The 19,107-nt window shown below is 30.8% G+C and overlaps 2 protein-coding genes across 2 annotated transcripts; both read right to left on the bottom strand.

Annotated features, from left to right (window-relative positions):
• Nucleotides 1-188: 188 nt before the first annotated feature.
• LOC106394009 lies at nt 189-1,603 on the bottom strand (the record flags this gene model as incomplete). The annotated part of the gene is made up of 2 exons (XM_013834634.3): nt 189-1,112; nt 1,196-1,603. Coding segments are annotated over 2 exons (1,179 nt in total), but the record flags the coding sequence as incomplete, so codon positions are not given.
• Nucleotides 1,604-6,173: 4,570 nt separating this feature from the next.
• Nucleotides 6,174-8,161, bottom strand: LOC106392400 (NAC domain-containing protein 87). The gene is made up of 3 exons (XM_013833215.3): nt 7,760-8,161; nt 7,235-7,515; nt 6,174-6,993 (listed from the first exon to the last, which is right to left on the bottom strand). The coding sequence occupies exons 1-3, from the start codon at nt 7,959-7,961 to the stop codon at nt 6,466-6,468; spliced, it is 1,011 nt and encodes a 336-aa protein (XP_013688669.2). The 5' UTR covers nt 7,962-8,161; the 3' UTR covers nt 6,174-6,465.
• Between the last annotated feature and the right edge of the window lie 10,946 nt (nt 8,162-19,107).

Below are 19,107 nucleotides of genomic sequence, written 5' to 3'. Positions count from 1 at the left end.
CGATGAAGACTGCTTGCTGCCTGAGCGTACGATTTACTCGGCGCAGGGATGGCTTTTGCGAGCTTTAACTCCCCCAACAAATATATTTAAGTTTTAAATTTTTTTATTTTGATTCTTCTTTTAGGTTTTTGTTTTTGATTCCAATTCTCGACAAATTTTGACTGAAAGGGTTTTTTTGTCTTACAAACTGTCTTGAATAGAGTTTCTTTTGCTCTACAAGTAAATATTCATCCTTATTTGTTGTTACAATGGCATAGTAAATCAATGTAGGTAGTAAACATATGGTTACACTTATGAGCTAGATCCAGGTATGAGTAAATAGAATAAGGTCATGTTGGATTTTAGGAAGAAGATAGGAAGCTTATATTCAAACAGCAGCTTAGTTTTTCCCATTTATGTCTTCTTCTAAGCGGTCTTGTTTGATTGTCGGTACTCAGCAGCTCTGAACCCGTAGCTGTGTGGCTTCTTCTTCTTAGAGATCTTAGAGCCTGTTGCAGCGTCTCTGGCTCTATCAGTTCATGCTCGAATGCTCCGATGGTATTTGAGCAAGCAGGACAAGACGGATCTCGGGTTTGAGAAGTTGGGGTCACTTTGTCTAAACATTCGACATGGTAGACGTGGTGGCAGGGGAAAACACCAGCAGCTGGCATGTCTCCACTTCTCAGTATCTTATGAGAGCACCATGGTGATTTCTGAGATAGGAGCTTTTTGCAAACCCCGCATCTATGTTGTGTGGCTTGTGTCGTTGAACCTGGTTCAAGTCTCTGGTTTGCTGCCTGTGTTTCGTTGGATCTTTCCACATCTAGCAGCTTGTTGTCATTGCTACTCGTGCTGTTACTAGAGTTTGATGATGCTTCCTCTACTTGTGAGCCTTGGTGGTTTATTGTGGACGTCATGAAACTGGAAACAGGATCTGTGAATGCGTCTTCTTGGGGATGATGAAGTTCAGGATTCTCACAATCTGAAACCGGGTTGCAGAAGACTCGAGGATAAGAACAGTGAGCAAGGCTTAAAGGTTGCTTGCTTGGAGTCACCCGTGAGGCAGTTGTTGGTTGTGATAGTTTCAGCAACGAGCTGAAACTCGCTGTACTTTCTCTATCAATACTTTTCTCCTGTAATACAAGTACATCAGCGAGGTACATGGTTCATCTATCATGAAAAGCTCATCTTGAATATTGTAAGAAGATCAACTTACCCCATCCAAGCATTGCGGCTTTGAGTTATATGTTATTGGTACAGTGTCCTGTTCAATCCCACCAGAAGCAGACGAGGTCGAAGCCCATCTTGGCGATTGCTGAAAACAGGATTCCAGAGTTTCACTTCGTCTACTTGTGCTCGAGTACAGTCCAAACCTGTGACTCTCATCGTCGCTCGTATCCTGATCCAAACCATCTCCAGTATTTACAGCAGGTAAGAAGCTGAGATTAGTCCGCCATTGCAGTGCTTCATCTTGACGCGATGGAAGAACATCTCTGCCGCTGCGGGGTGGTGATTTGGTTGTTACCAGTGGCCTCGAGGCCACAATACAACAGAGTGCTCCCGTTTTGAACTCTGCTTTACTCTCACCGCCTTCAGCTCCAAACGTTGCAGTGAGACTTCTACATCAGGAATAAAAACCGAAGGCCTTTAGTAACTTGTACACACTGTAATCTTACTTTATATTATAAATGAAATTATTTGCTTTTATACGTAGGTAAATCCCCTATAGCTTGTGGTTAAAATAAATAACTCTTGAATGAAAACTAATCTCTTGTCGAAACACCAGTAGCAAAATGGAATCAACAAACTATACCGTTTGGTTTAGAGGATAAGAACCGAAATTAAGACAGGTACACTGCTCGTAACAGCTGTTTCTGAGCTCATACAATGACTGGAGAACCAGCAGGAATTTAAACTAACAGAAGCTAAAAACATTGTTTAAGCATCACAAGTCAAACGAGATCAAGCATAGTAAAGTTAAATTCATTTCAGTGTTAAGAGAAAAAGCAAGATCAGGTGTCGGTGAAAGCCAAGATTAGACTTGCGCAGAGATTTATAGTTCCTTATACCTTCAAACTGGAAACTGATGATCACTGTATCTTGGTGACTTCGATGACAAAGAGGAGAGAGAGATGAAGAATTTTTTTTGCAGGATCGATGGCGTTGAAGCGGCGAGAAGAGAGAAAGCAAGAGCGCTCCTTCTCTTTTGAAATAGAGAGAGAAACGACTACTATGAGGAGTTACTGAATGAGAGAGAGAGAAGATTGGGTAATTATTAATTAATCACCCCTTGGTCGTTTTGTTAATTATTATCTCATTCATCTTCTTTTTGTTATTTAATTAGTATTTGTTCAACCCCCACTCATTGTTTTTTCTTGTTTTTTTCTTCCTAACATAGGAATAATCATTATTGGTTTATCAAATATGGTTATGGCATGTATGACTATATTGACATGATATATTTATCAAAAGTTATTTCGATTTATATAGCTATCATTTTCCATTTTCATGCTATTTTCCTTATTTTCTGTCACCATCCTTGTTTACGATGGGTTAACCTGTTTACCTGTTAATCATAGTCTCAGCTAATCCTTATACTAACCAAGACCAACTAGTGGTTGTCGAATAAAGGTGTTTCACTCAAATATCGACCTATCATAATCAACTTTCTATCTTTTATTTTAGACAAATCAACTTTCTATCTTAATTAACGGAATAATTAATTGTGTTTTGTAATGTTGTTATCGTATTGTCAAACTCAGTCCTGTCTTCAAAATATTTCATTTGATTTTGTTTTAAAGTCCAGTCGATAAGGCGTTAAGGACCATAACTAGCAATTTATGTCCAGCCCATGAGATTTATGTCCTAATTAACACACGATACTCATCCCCAACAAATTGAAAATATGAATGAACTAAGCCCATGATCTTTACATTAGCCCAATATTTAGTGCTATATTTCCTTTTGTCAAACCCATGGCTCATGGTATAGCTATCTACTGTCTAATCTGATCCGCTCTTTGTAACAATAATGAAATGTTCAATTTAATCGCTTAATTGCTTTTTACATCAAAATCATGCAAACTTTTGAAATTGAGAATTGGATCTTCTTACTGATAACAAATCAGCTGTAAAAGAAACAATTTTTGTGAGAAACTGCAACCAGTTAAGCAAAAACATTTCGAAATGGTACTATGTTTTGTTTGGGTTACGCAAGACAGGCGAAGGTGTACGGTGCAGAGTCATTGGCTAATGCATGTGACCGTCAAATTTCTTTCTCCAGTAAACCCTAATAGGGTTTCGGGTAATTCATATTTCAATATCTCAAATATAGATTTATAATAAGCGCAACTATTAAACATATTTTAACTACTAAAATAATTTTTTAATTTATACAAAATTCAACATAATTGGACTGTTTTCTTTTAAGAAGAAGAAGACTGGTTATAACAATGCTAGTTGGATCATCCCACTACACTTCAATGTGTCCATCTACGATCCATCTGAATATCCAAAAGGATTTATCTGCGAAATGCAGTTCCGTTTAAAAATTAGTTTAGACCATTTCATAGATTCGTGATATCTTTAAGTTAAAAAGAAAAGTGGTATTAGTTGGAACGTCAACTTTTACATTGCACGTATATACTCTCTCCGTTCCCGAAAGTAAGATTTTTTTAAAAAATTTCTTGTTCCACAAAAATAGATTTTCTATATTGTTAAGGTACTTTTTTATACTTTTGAGAAACATTAATTGAGAATATTTGAATTGATTAAATTTCATTGGTAGAAAGCTATTGGAAAGTGTATTAAAAAGTAAAAAATAAATTAAATTATAAACATTTATTAAATTTTTATTAAGCGTATATACTTTAGAAAATCTTACTTTCGGGAACGGATGGAGTATAAAGCTACTTTATTTACTATAACTCTAACCTAAAAAGTGTTTTAATTAAATTGTATAATGTGCCACATAGTTTCTCATCAATGTGAAAGTTTTGAAAACTATGTAACAAAAAACTTTACATTTGTTATAAATTCACACTTGTTTTCTACAGTATCATTTCAATTAGGTGATGACAGAAAATTCAATACAAAATGATAAAGTACAATCATTGATCAAAATTAAGTTGTCCATGACAAAATATAATCATTCAATGTATATGTGTTAAAAAAAAATCATTCAATGTATATGTCTTATGGGCGATAAATGATTATATTTATAGAATATGGTTTGGTGTATATAACATGATGAACTGAAAGAAAAGGATAGAAGAAAGAGACAGTATAAAAGAGGCAATAGAGATCATCATCTAGAAACCGAAAAAACGGGAAAGAACGGTTAGCTTTGCTGCAAGTATCGATCTAAAAGCTTCGCTTTAAATGGAAAGTCCTGTTATTATGCGCATTAAAATAATGCTCATATTCCTGCATTTTCTTTTTACAATTTTTTTTAATTAGTAAAATCGCTTTCTACAATTGTTGTAAGCCAAAAAAATTACCATTATATTCATGTCCAAGATTCAACACATAATTAATGAGATTTATGTCCTGAATTTGAGGTGGAAGAGACTCACACGCTTATTTCTAAACAAGCAGAGTACATTGAACCCGATACATCATTTATTTATGTACGGTTAAGAGTTTTTTGTCTTTTTAAGTCGCTTATATAATTATCTACACTTGAACGTTTGCATCATTTTAGAAAATTATGGTAACATAAGAGCATAGAGAAAATATTAAGGATAAGAACTAAGACGAATCTATAAGTCAAGGGAATTTGAAGAAGAAAAATGTATTAGCTGCATGGCATTATGTTTATACAATAGATATATGTTCATGCTTTTTAATTTTAAAATTAAAATGAATTCTTTGTCGTTATATATAAATATGTAAAGAATTCAATTCTAAGAATATCACAGCACATTCAATCAAAAAGAGATCTGCTACTAAATCTTAAACACAGATCTGCAGCCATATCTTATTCCATGTAAAGCCAAAGCTTTGTGCTTTGATCGGGACCCAAGAAAATTCCTTGAGATAGAGTATATCTATATTGAAAAAACGAAATATAAGTATTTACGGTACTAACAGATGTAATCACAAAGTGCTGAAAATTGAATGATATGAAACATTCAAAAACTCGCAACTATTAAAAAATTAGTAGGAAAACGTAATGTGATTGATGTAATAACAAGTTCCTTAAGACATAATTAAGACTTAGGGATCTGGAATTGTATTTTCACAAGAAACCCATCATTAATCATTAATGTTCTTAGTTGAAATGTATTTCTATATATATTGTCATATATTAGTGTGTCAATGTGACAATGTGTCATAATCTAATAATCTAAATTATTTGGCATATGAAAAGGCTAATATGCTGCCCAGATTCAGGGAACATTCACATGCTTCATGAGCTGTGTTTTATTCAGATTCGATCGAAAATGCTATTTTTTTTAAAAAAAAATTCTCAAACAAAAAGAGAGTCTATTTTAGCATATTAATTCCTCAAAAACAAATACATAATGATAAATTAGGTTGACAAAAAAAAATCTCAAAAAATTAGGTTGATTATGATTATAAGCGATGCAAATAGTAAACCTAAAACCATATATATATATATTCTACACTAATGATAACAACTGTAAACAAAAATACATAACATTCACTTAGTTATTATCATTTTCATTTGTATATCTACTTGAGTTTGAAATTGTCAAAAGGATATCGAAATTAACTAAGAATATATATACTCCATCTGTTTCAATATGATGCATGTTTTAGATTTTTCACACATATTAATAAAACATATAATAAATATATAATTTTTTTGTTTTTATCCTTTTCCTATAAATCTAAAAAATAATAATCCAATAAACGCAATTAAATTTTTTAAAATTTGTAATTAATCATTATTAGTTGACAAAATATGCATTGAAAATACAAAAAATGTATCTTTTTGAAATTGTTTTTTTCTAAAATATGTAAGTGATATATGGTGGTTAATTTCAACAATCTTAGTACAGATGGAGTAGTTTGTAAATCAGTAAAATATGTAAGTGATATATGGCGTTTTCAACATTCAATTCTTAGTATAGATGGAGGATTCATTCTTAGTGTATCAGTAAGTAACATTATGAAACAGATGGAGTAGTTTGTAAATCTTGGTAATTGATACTCTATAAGAAGTATGTATATAGGAAAAATACTTATATGTATATTACAGTGTACATTGAGAATATATTACCTAAGCACTAAAAATCCCAAATGATTCCAATCTTTTTTTTCTTTTTTTCTCCACACTATAAACTAATTACACAACCAACTAAATAAGATCAATGAAGCGAAAATAATATATAGGATTAACCCCCTAGCAAATCCTATATGTAATGTATTAACTACATAAATTAATTTCAAACCCAACGAATACACTCTTTAATCACAATTAAATCATTAATTAACTATAATTCCCCCCGACTAAATCTAATCAGTAGTCCCATAAGATCCCTCTTAAGTCACATAGATCGTCATAAGACTTGCTACCATTCATCATTCCCATCATACTCATCTCTTGCTTCATTGCCGGAACCGAAGATACCTCCGTGGTCGTGGCTGCATTCACATCTGAGCTCAGGCAGGTTTCTTGAGATACACTAACAAGCGAGTGCTCCATCTTGATCATCTCCTTGTTGTTGTTATATGAAGAACCGGAACCAGAAGCAGAACCAAAACCCTGGTGGTCAAAGATTGATTGGTAACTAGAGTTGAAGTGATGAGGTTGGATTGGTGATGAGATGTCGTAGGTTGGAGAGTTGATGGGTTTGAAGTTGTGTTGTTCGGGTTGGCCCGTGAAACTCGGATCCATGAGGGGAGGAAGAGATGAGAAGTCTAGGAGATGGTCAATGTTATCTAGAGAATCCATTCTTGTGAGACCTTCAAGGGGTATTCTCGTCATTTGTTGGGTTGTCGTAGCAGGATTGTTCTTGTGAAAAACCCTACACACGACCCACTCGTCCTGTAATCAAGATCACAAACAAACCGAAAATGTTAGATACGATATTCAATCTTTTATTTAGCTTGTTACTCAATCTTGGATTAGATATAAACTCAAACTTATTGAAAAGTACAAAATTTCCACCAAATTTAAACACTTTTGGTTTAAGAAAATGAATATTAATAATTAAACTAGACTTTTCTCATTTGTAGATTTCAAAAACATTTGAGAATGTGCAGATTGGTAATATATATCAACTTACCCTTGCGGATTTGGGGAGATTGTGATAAGAATATTTGCCTTCAAGACGATATTCATGCATGACCCAATTAGTCTTTTCACCTCGTGGAGCTCTTCCTCTATAAAACACAAGTGTTTTCTTCATCCCAACGAGACAACCTTTGCCTTTGAAGATCGCCTTGTCCTTCCCGGTCGCTTTCCAATACCCGGACTCGGTAGCACGGTTCGTCCTTAGCCCGGTCGGGTACTTCCTGTCCCTTTGACAGAAGAAGTATAATTCTTTCTCCCCCATCTTTGCCCTCTCTATGCCCACACAAAAAAAAAGAATTAAAAATCAGAATCTTGGTCAAGAAGATTGAAATTTGTTTGGTTATAAAGTGAAAGTTCAAGAAAAAACAAAGTTAGCCTCGTGTGAAAATTTTGATTCAAGAATTGATAATCTTAACCAAGAAGCTAGCCTTGTGTGTTTATGTGTGAATACTCTTTTGCAAATGGTCAAAGACGAATTGAATTTTTTTGGAAAATTTTGTTTGAATGCAAAACTTACTTTGCAAATCCCAGGGCTCGCACTTGTTGAGATCGGCCTCTCCCATAGCCACAGCCGTGAAACGGCTGTCTAAGACCTTCTCTTTGAGATAGCACGTTATGAGCTCTTCATCTGTTGGATGAAACCTGAATCCAGGTGGCATATCAACAAGCTCTTCACCTCCATGATTCAACACCACGCCTTCTTCCACCACAATCGCCATATGACTATGTAACAGTGTATCTATTATATGTATTTGTATACTTTTATAGTTTAACGATTCAAGAACAAGAAAATAAGAAAAAAAAAAGAGCCCAGAAAATTTTCTTGATATATAGATAGAAGCAAGAAGGAGATGAAGAAAGAAAACGATTTGAGAAAGGTAGCTGGAGAATCTTTTGGGCAGTTAAAGGTAGAGAAATTAAAAGTATTGAAAGAGTGGAAATGGCTTATATAGAGGAATTGGAGGAGCTTTGCAAATAAAATAATACTCCCTCCGGATTTGAATATATGATGTTTTAGTTTTTTTTTCTTGTATACAAATGTATGATGTTCTACTTTTCATTAATGCATTTTGCTTTTAAAATAAAATGTAAAAAATATAAGTGGTTGAATTTTATTGGGATTCAAATAAATCTTTAAACTAACTAAAAGTAAAACCAAAAAGTATTTGATATAAGTAAGTATTTAATTTCTCTTAATATGTGTGCACAACCTTAAACATCATATATTCAAATCCGGAGGGAGTAATAAAACCATTATAGCTTTTTCTTCATTTTTTCCTTCTTTTTGGTGATTTAGAGAGATACGTAGGCTCCAAGCGACCTCTTGAATTGTTGAACAAGCTTCATATAGACAATAATTAGATTATTATTTTCTTAAATATGTAATTTTAAATGTATTAATATCGATCATAATATCATAGCTCAAAATCCGAAATTGACAGTACGTTGAAAAAATAGAGATTAAAAATATTTATACCTTACTTTAAATTCGATTAAAATGTATTCCATATATAATTAATTATTTCTTTATTGTTGTCAATGGCTTAGGAAAACAAAAACCGTAGGAAAGAACGCCATAAAAATAAATTGATATCAAACAAAAAAAAACCTGTGGAAAATTTAGTAAAACTTGTTATAATTTGTAACTTTTATATGAGGACCCATGATTGAAGATCGCATTAATTTAATTTGATTAACGTCCTACATAAAAATAAAAGTATGCAATCTCCTCTTTTTGTATTTAACTATCTACTGAGTTTCATATTGATTGTAAAGTTTTATATAAGCATCCTTTAATTTATCGTTTTAATGTCGAGAAATACGCTTATATATGTTTCGTGTATATGAGAGAACTTTATAATAGTTTAATGGGATAGTATTTACTTGCTTCTACTTCAAAAGGCTGTGACCTTTTTCTGTGGTGTTTGTTTTAGCCTTTCTAGTGAAGCCGAAGAAAGCAAAATATATTGTTTGGTATAAGTAATTAATTAATCAATTAGTAGTAGTGTGATTTTATGATTTTCAATTCAGTTTAATGCGTGTAAATCAAAAAGAAGCATAGTACACAGCCCAAAGAATAATGTTCAATTATAACCAAACAATAAAACGTTAGATTATATGGCTTTTGTAAATTGGGATTAACCTAATAATTTCTTACGTCGGTGAAAAATATGGACTTGTCAAGACACCTAGTTTGTTGACTGAAGATCGTATGAGGAATGTCTAACCACGAAGTTGAGATTTGAATATATTTTGCAAATCCGTTAGAATATAACATTTAATTTCAAACTAATCAATAATAATATAAAGACTACTATACTCTTGTAATACTAATTACATATGTCATATGTATCGACGTCATCAAGAACATAACATAAATGAGGTCATATATATTTATCATCAAACTGAAAAAATGCAAGATTGTGTATTCTATGTATTTAAATATTTCGTCTGAGCTGGGAGCTTCTAGGACAGGTGGTCTGCGTACCACGTCAATTTCTCAGGCATTTCGGGTTCGATCCGCGCCTCTTACGGTAAGGCTGATGGACCAACTGGGCCGGTCCGTTCTGGCTCATTAATAAAGTTGACAAAAAAACAAAAAAAAAATATTTCGTCTGACATTTTGTAATGTTGCGTGAACTGCTCCCGACCAATTCAACTGTACAATCAGTATAGTTGATTTAATTTACGAGCTCAATATTATAAACTCATACATTTGATTTATTAATGTTACAATATATTCTTATGTTCTCTGTTTGGATGAATCTGGCCCATCGAACGCTGACTCAGTAAATATGGCTACGTCACAGTCTGTTGTTTCTTTTGATAAAAGAAAACAAAATAATTTTTGTATGATAATGAAAAAAAATTTCACACGTCGTTCTCTTGGAGAAAACTCGTACTTCGACCAATTTTCCTATATAATTGAAACATATGACACAAAATCTCCAACCAGATTAACTGTACATTTTTGTCTTCCATCGATATGATACAATTATTTATATAACCAAATACAATTTACTGTGAATTTATGAACTCCGAACTCAGTCACGACTAGGCATGGACATTCGGAGTCCCAGTCGGGTTTCGGTTTTATCTATTCGGGTTTTGGTTTTTCAGATTTATTAAAATCAGCTACATTCGGGTTATATAAAAATTCAGTTCGGGACCGGTTCGGGTTCTATCGGATTCGGATCGGAGTTAGTAAATCTTCAAAGAACAGGTATAACTCATTGTACTTTCGGGTTCGGATTCCAATCGGTTCTTCGGTTTAAAAATACCTGATTTGTACCTATTTTGTAACTAAAACATAAATGAAATCGGTTCTTCGGATTTAAAATACATGATTTGTACATATTTTAATGGCCAAAACATAAGTAAAATCGATTCAAAAATTAGAAAAAACATCAAACGTGATCATTCAAAATCAAGCGAAAGATAAACATAGTTAGTAATAGAAAGAAAACTACATATATGAAATCATAAAACAAAAACTAAGTTCTCATAAAATGAGAAACATTATTCAATGAAAACAAAACCAAAATCTAAAAATTTCAGGCTTCAACCGCTACATTCCACCGTCAACCTTCATGTAACATATAATTATTTTTGAAGTTCAATAATATCTTAAAGTATTTTGGATACATATTAAGAAAGAATTAAGATCATATTTGGTAGAAGTTCTTTTTGTGATTTTGAATGTTTCGGGTTCTATCAGATATCTATTTAGGTTCGGGTTTGGTTCGGATAATACCCATAACCCAAAACACCAAAAAACAAGATCCATTCGGTATTTATGTCGGGTTCGGATTCATTTTTATCGAATCGGATTCGGTTCAGATTTTCGGATTCGGTTTATTTGACCGCCCTAGTCACGACTACAAAAGGAATAGTTATTGTTTTTCTTAAGAATAATAATTGAATATTGTTTTATAATTTTTTGTACGCGTATAATGATAATTAAAATCCATAGATTTTTTTCCAGCCTGTCATCTTCTGGGAATTATTAAGACAAGACCAATAGTTTCATTATGAATTTTGTAATAATCTACGCATTGCCGACTCAGATTTAATTGGAAAGTCGTTTTAGTCAGTTACGCTTTAACATACCACCGACTTGATTCCAGCATTTCAAAAAGAATATATACACAAATTTATTGAATCGCCGTAGTATGAAGTAGTAGTATAGTTAGTCTTAGTTTAATTTCAGTGATCTGTTCATTTTATTGACCAACGAACTTAAACATATACCACTGTATTTATTAGTATTGACATTTATTGATTGAATGTAGCATATAGTGTACATATTTAATGTGGCATATCACAAGCTGTTGTAAATTGTGCTTTTATACAGTTGTCATATTATAAAAAGAGTTTATGATTCTTTTGCTTTCTTCCTGAAGATAGATTTCTAATCCAGATTAATTACCTGGAGTTAAAAATTGATTTACAAAAGTGATTTGTGCCAAAATGTTCGTAAATTCCAACATAATATTTACGGTATATACTCTGAATCGATATTTGTCTTAACCTTAACTTGTTTTTGTCTTAATTCCTTTTCCCGTAATTATCTCACTTAAACGCGTTTATCATACGTGGAGGATGCTATATTAAGGAAATTGGATAAGAATAACAATTCAGATTAAAATGGTCTAAAATAACATTATGTGGACCATAAGATATAGAATAAATGGGATGATTAGTTGCGACCGTAAATGCTCTGGACAGCTAAAATTTAGTTCAGAGTTATATATATCAACCAATCGAACTTTTCTTTCTTTAAAAAGTTTACATCAAAAAAAATCTATGCAAAATTAAAATATGGTGGTAGAAAGCTTTATTTTCAAAACAAAAAGTTAGTATTTTAGAAAGTTACAACAATAAAATATACAGCAAATAAATATATATATTAAATTTTACGGCAACAAAAATAAAGTTACAGTCTCGGTCAATCGTCTCCAAAATCGTTGACAAAAAAAAAGGAATAAAATCAGGGACTAAACATTATAGCAATATGTATACTGTTTCCTTGTAAATTTAGTTTTGATCATGTTGTTTTACTTTAAAATTTTCGGCCGTGTGGACCACCCTGTGGACTGCGGAGGAATAATTTTATAATGTTTGCGGATGTAGAAGGAGTTGAATTTTTCTCCAGAAGAAGAGACTGCAAAGCGAAGAAGGAGCCACATCATTGGATGAGGGCTCTTTGACGTCATCACTCTCGCTTTCAACGGATTTTAATGGGCCACGTGGACCCACCATAAGCCGTTGAGATGTGCGGCCAGTGATTATGTCATACAACGCTCTCGCCTTCTTGTGTAAGCGTCAATTTTCTTTTGTACTTTACCATTTATTTATTTTCCTTCGCTATGTTTATGATTTATTTATACAAACTAGGTAATAATCCGCAATTTGCGCGAAATATGATTACTAGTTTCGTTATTTTTTAATAAGAAAACATTAATCTGTTTAATCTAGATATCAGTTCGGTTTTAGGTTGTTTTTTGGTTTTTAATCCCCTAAAATATAACTATAGTTTTAAATCAATATTTATTTGGTTTGTTCGGTTAAAATATGTTTTTTGTTTTTTTTTCCTATGATAATGAAAAAATACTATTATTTGTTTGTTTTCATATTATGAATCTTAGATAGTCGTGATGTCGAACGAATGATTTCATATTATAGTTTCTAAACGGATAATAGTTAGAAAAATAAAAAAATTATTAAGACAAATCATTTTATTACAATTTGGTCGATAATAAAAGAAACATTAGTAAAAAATATATTTTAACTTCCAAAAATATTAGATATTTCAGTTTTGGTAAATACTTAGTTAAAAGGTGTTCACGTCAATGTGCACATGTATCTGTATGTAAAAGTATATAAAGATGGTTGATAAATATATAAAGATACTGTTAATTAATATTAAATAACATTTTTTCAAAATAATACATGAAAAATAAAATTCTTAAAATGAAATTATTTTAAAACAAAAATATTGTAAAATTTATATAAACTATAATATATAACTTATATATAATTCTTTAAATATATGTATATATATATGCATATAACAAATCAAATTGGATATCCGTTCCTATAAATATTGATATTTGTGATTTGTTTTTTTGATATGGATATTGCATTTTAGTATTTGATTTGCTTCGTATAGTAACATATATCCAGATTTTTCGGTTCGAATCAAAACGAATAACAAATCGAATCAAAATTTATGAATAATTTGTCCAGCTCTATTCGTAAACAGTAAAAATAACGTAAAAAGAAACCATGCATGTGAGTTTTATATTAAAAAAACGTAAAATACATAGTGTGAACATATTTATGTAAGTTTGGCTGAGAAGCTCTCTACATGTGACATATGTCCATTTTAGTGTGAACACTTTTATTACAATGCTTTTATACGGGATATGTGTCCAGTTTAACGTGAACACATTTATTACGATGCTTATGATCCTAAAATATATTATGAATGTATTGTTGTTCGGTTTAGAAAGTCTCACATGTATTGGTGCTGGGGATTGGAGAACGTAAATAAAGTAGTTATTGGACTCGATATTACGATTTTTAACATATTTACCTTATCAAAATGAGAACTCCGACAAAACAATACAAATATTAATTGATTTTTTTTGTCAACCCTAAACTAATTGATCTAGCTTTAAGCCTTTAACAAAAAAGAATGATCTAGTATAGTTAATGGTTTTCTAATTTTTTAATTTTAAAAGTACGCTACTGTATGCACATCTCACCGGTGAAAATAGTGGTATCATTTTTGGAACACATATTAATATTGTGAATATGCTCCTATATATATAGTTGGTTTAATGTGAATATTCGCACATGTAAGTGTGTAACATAACAATGACAATATGATGATGGATATGATGTCATTCAACATGCTCAAAGTCGTGGCCACCACCACTAATTCTTCTGTGTGTGTAAATATATATAATTTATGGGTAAATTGGAAAGCTTAGAAGCTAAGAGCATTATTATATGGACTTTTGGATCAAACTGATGGCCTTATAAATATTAGCTCGATAGTTGAAATAAAATATAAACCTAAATTGTTTGTTTCGTAGTTTGAGACAGACCACAAATATATGTTGCACGTACAAGAAGTTAGGATTGATGTTATTGTTACTAGGGGTATAGTGTGACAACCCGCCCCATGAGCCCCAGGCTCACAGCGCTGCAGCGCACCGCGCAAGCGCGGAACCGAATAAGTTATTGATCGTTGTGTAGTTTTGAGCCTGGAGCCCACGGGACAGGTAATTCCCACGGGGCGGGTTGTCACATATAGCCTCCGCGCAAGCGCGGAACCGAATAAGTTATTGATCGTTGTGTAGTTTTGAGTACAGAATTTTGTCGTTTATTTTTTTCCACTTTTGTTTTTCCGTGTTGTATATAATGGTGATGAACATAACATTTGGAAGTCACACAGTTTGATTAAGTTGATATAAGAATAACCGGCAAATTCATATGCATTATTTTCGTAATGATTTGATCGACCATTAGCGTTATTAGCGCTTTCATGTTCAAAAGATAAAGTTTATGAAGTTGTTTAGTATTTACTTAGGTAGTTGTTAGTATATAAAACAAATAGTGTAAGGAACAAAATATAAAATTTGAATTCAAAAAATTAAACAATTTATCAAAGAATAAATTAAATTATTTTCTTATTTTACCTAAATTAATTTCAAAAATATAGAACTGTAATAAACTATTTTTAAAAAAAAATTAATAACTCTAGAAAAATTTATAAAATTATACGGTTGCAAAATTATTTATTTTTAAAGTTTTATTCGACTTTGTTAAAAATAGTTTATGGTGGACAAAAAAAATGTCAGAAATAGGTAAACCAAAAAAATACACCACTGACAAATTTTTTATGAGTTAGAACCCGTCGACGTTTCATTAATAATCCAAAATAGAAATAAAATCTCCGAACAGAGAAAACATGCAAGGGAAAAAATATCCAAAGTTTATGATGGAAAACAAAGACAATAGCAGTTTTTAAAAATGCATAGAAAAAACGTTGACGGGCTGATAGGAATATAATAGATATTTCCAATCACTCACGGTAGCGCTTGCGGTTGTTCTGAGCGTCTGAAATCTCTGGAGGATTTGCTGCAGCACATTCCTAATCGACCTTGTCTCCCAAAACAGACGGGTCCGATGATGCTGCCAATCCTACATCACCTTCACTGCTTGGAAGAATGTTCTCACTGTGCTCCTGAAATACATGAACGTGATGACAAGTAAAATTATACAACCTTGCCATGGTTCTCTATGATGGTATCTTCAGAGATGGTGGAGATAGTGATGGTACGGTGATTGCTATTAATGGTTTCCATCAATTCGAGAGCTCTCCATGTTTTGGGCTGGATCTTGGCAAGTAGCTATGAATATATGATAAAGAAAATATTTATAAAACTTAAAACGAAAATATTTTTTATATTTAATGTGATTTCATAAAAATGAAAGTTTAGAAAAGTAATATTGATATTAGAGTAAAGAATTAATCTTCCTTTTTAGAATGTATCAGTTATGTTTTAATGCAATTTTTTACCTATCATCACTTTATTTTTATAATTTTATTTTTGAAAATTAACATATACCAAACTAATAAATCCTATAAAATTAACATAGTCTTGGGGATATTTTACAAATTACAAATAGTCAATTCATAAATATATATACACATCTAAGATGAAAACCAAACTAATGCAATGAATACAATAAATATGATTTGGTTGAATTAGATAGAAATAGCTATACTAAATTTGACGGAATATATGTAACACAATATACCCCCAAATAGGGGTGGGCAAAAAAACCGAACCGAACCGAGTCAAACCGAACCAACCGAACCGAAACCGATTCGAACCGAATCAAATTCTATTTCAAACCATTCGGTTGAAGATTTCTCCAACCCGAATGGTTCAGTTTTAAACCGAACCAAACCGAGAAACCGATGTGTTTTGTAATTATTTAAATTAAAAATATTAATAACACCAATATACTAAAATAATACCAAACCACGTATTTTCCATTTTTCATTCATTAACATATATTCTTCTAACCGAATATGTAATCATTAAAATATTTGAATTAAAAAAATAGAAAAGTTTGTATCTTTATATCTTATATATGTAAACGTGGATGTTAAATCTAAACCTAAAACCTAAAGCAAAATTTATTTAAAAACAAAAGTTTTTCTCCACATCGTCACATGAAAGATGATTTATTACAAGCTTTTTAATAATGATATAAGAGACATTATTAATGATATTGTTTTTTTTTAGTTAACTTTCATTTGTTTTAATTTTTGTATACTTTTTGTGACTTTTTAAATGTTTTTGTTTCAGATTTATATTGAATTCACTTCACATAGTTTATGTTTACATAATTTATGTTTTAAAACATAATTTTTCTTAGAAAAATTAAAATAAGAAGAACCTAATTAAACTGATCAAAAACACAAACACAACCGAACCGAAATAAATCGAACCGAAAATAAACCGAACCGAACACAAACCGAACCGAACCAAACCAAATCAAACTAACTATGGTTTATTTCAGTTGGAAAAATACTAGAACCGAACTAACAAAACCGAACCGAACCCGAACTGAACCGATAAAATAATCGAAGTGCCCACCGCTGCCCCCAAATGAGTAACTAGACCAATCCAATTTTTTTTATACAAAGTCAAACATTAAATAAAAAAATTATATATTTTTATTTGTAGTTATATTCTTATACATATAAATTATAGACGACTCAAAATATTACTAAATTAATACGAAATTCTCAAATAATATTATAAATATATTAACCAACTATTACAATTAAGTATCATTGTTATATTTATTTATGAAACTTTGAATCAATCAACACTTTAGTTTACTTTTACTGTTTGATTCTCAAAACAACATATATTAAATTATACAAATCTAAGACAAAAATCAAACTACATGAAAACAAAAAAAAGTAATCAAAATTTTAATATGTATAATAAAAATATTTTAGTTGAATAAAAAAAAGTAAATGCTATCTAATATATCCAAATAATAACCAAACAGTCGAGATATTATATATCCAAAATTATACGTCTAATTAAAATAACATAATGCTATTTAAAATAAACCATGTATGTTTATTTTATAAATATTTATACTTGTGCATGAACACGGGAAAATCACCTAGTATATATATATACTAGGTAATAATCTGCGCCTTGCGCGGAATGTGATTATTAGTTTTGTTATTTTTTTAATAAGGAAACATTAAATCTGTTTAATCTCGATATCTTGCGCGGAATGTGATTATTAGTTTTGTTATTTTTTTAATAAGGAGACATTAAATCTGTTTAATCTCGATATCTGTTCAGTTTTTGGTTGTTTATTTTTGGTTTTTAATCTCTTAAAATATTTCTATAATTTTCAATCAATATTTATTTTGGTTTGTTTGGTTCAAATTGTTGATGTCCTTGGTTTTTTCTGTGATAACCAAAAATTATTATTATTTGTTTGGTTTCATTCTATATAAATTTTAGATAGTTCTGATGTCGAACCAATGATTTCATATTATAGTTATTAGTTTCTAAACATATAATAGTTAAAAAAAAAAAATTATGAAGACAAATCATTTCACTACAATTTGGTCGATAGTGAAAGAAGCATTAAAAAATATATTTCAACTTCTAAGAGAATTATATACTCTAGTTGTGGTGAATATTTAGTTATACAAGTGTTCACGTCAATATTCACATATATGTGTATGTAAAGTATATAAAAGTGGTTGGTAAATATATAAAGATACTTTTAATCAATATTAAATGACATTTATATTCAAAATAACACATGAAAGATAAATTTCTTAAAATACTATTAATTAAAAATAAATTAAACCTAGACATTAGTGAATTTTCTTTCATATAAATAAAATTAAATTGTATCCGTAAATAGGGGTGAACACAGATCGAATATCCATGTATTTAGAGAGATTAATGTCGATTGATCCGTAGCCACCCGGATATTTGGTGTCTCAAATATCTGGAAAATTTTAGAATTTTCATGGATTTCCGATTTGATTCGTAAATAAAATTTTAAATTTTAAATTAAATGAAAAATCTAAAAATAATATAAAAATAATAATATTTCATTATAAAAATAAATTATTATATAACTTTTTAAATTATAATACCTAATATAATAAATTTAACACATGAAAATATTGAAAAAGTTATATAAACTATAATATATATATAACTTATATATACCTCTTTAAATATATGTGTATATATATATATATATATGCATATAACGGATCGAATCGAATATACATTCCTAAAAGTATTAGTATTTTTGATTTACTTCGTCTTTTACATATATTACATTTTAGTATTTGATTTGCTTCGTAGTGTTACGGATATCTGAATTTTTTGGTTCGAATCAAAACGGGTAACGAATCGAATAAAAAATTTACGAATATTTTTTCCAGCCTATCCGTAAATATTAAAAGTAGTATATGTATAACCAGACTTTCGATTCATTACCCGTTTTGATATGAATCGAAAAATCTAGATAGTGTGAGTAGGTCAGATAGTCTGCAATACATGATATATGCACATATATATTTAACTAGATATGGATGCAGATACAGGATGATATATACAATCAATACTACAAGAAAACACAAGCTTAACGACGGAAATGAACGAGGAAAAGTAATCCTCGTAAAATTACGTCGAGTTTACGAGGAAATTACGTGGAAAAGTAAAATCAGCTTTATTTTCTCGTAAATTAACGACGAAACCGTTTCTTCGTAAAGTCGGTGTA

Source organism: Brassica napus, chromosome C9 (assembly GCF_020379485.1).
Source record: "Brassica napus cultivar Da-Ae chromosome C9, Da-Ae, whole genome shotgun sequence".
In the NCBI taxonomy this organism is placed as follows: Eukaryota; Viridiplantae; Streptophyta; class Magnoliopsida; order Brassicales; family Brassicaceae; genus Brassica; species Brassica napus.
Note: the sequence above shows the minus strand (reverse complement) of the source record. Positions and strands in the feature narration are given on the sequence as shown.

Coding starts and splice junctions, on each gene's coding strand:
- LOC106392400 (XM_013833215.3), bottom strand. CDS start 7,961: ATGGCGATTGTGGTGGAAGAAGGCGTGGTGTTGAATCATGGAGGTGAA. Junction 7,516..7,759: donor CGAGCCCTGGGATTTGCAAA/GTAAGTTTTGCA, acceptor GTGTGGGCATAG/AGAGGGCAAAGATGGGGGAG. Junction 6,994..7,234: donor ATCTCCCCAAATCCGCAAGG/GTAAGTTGATAT, acceptor TCTTGATTACAG/GACGAGTGGGTCGTGTGTAG.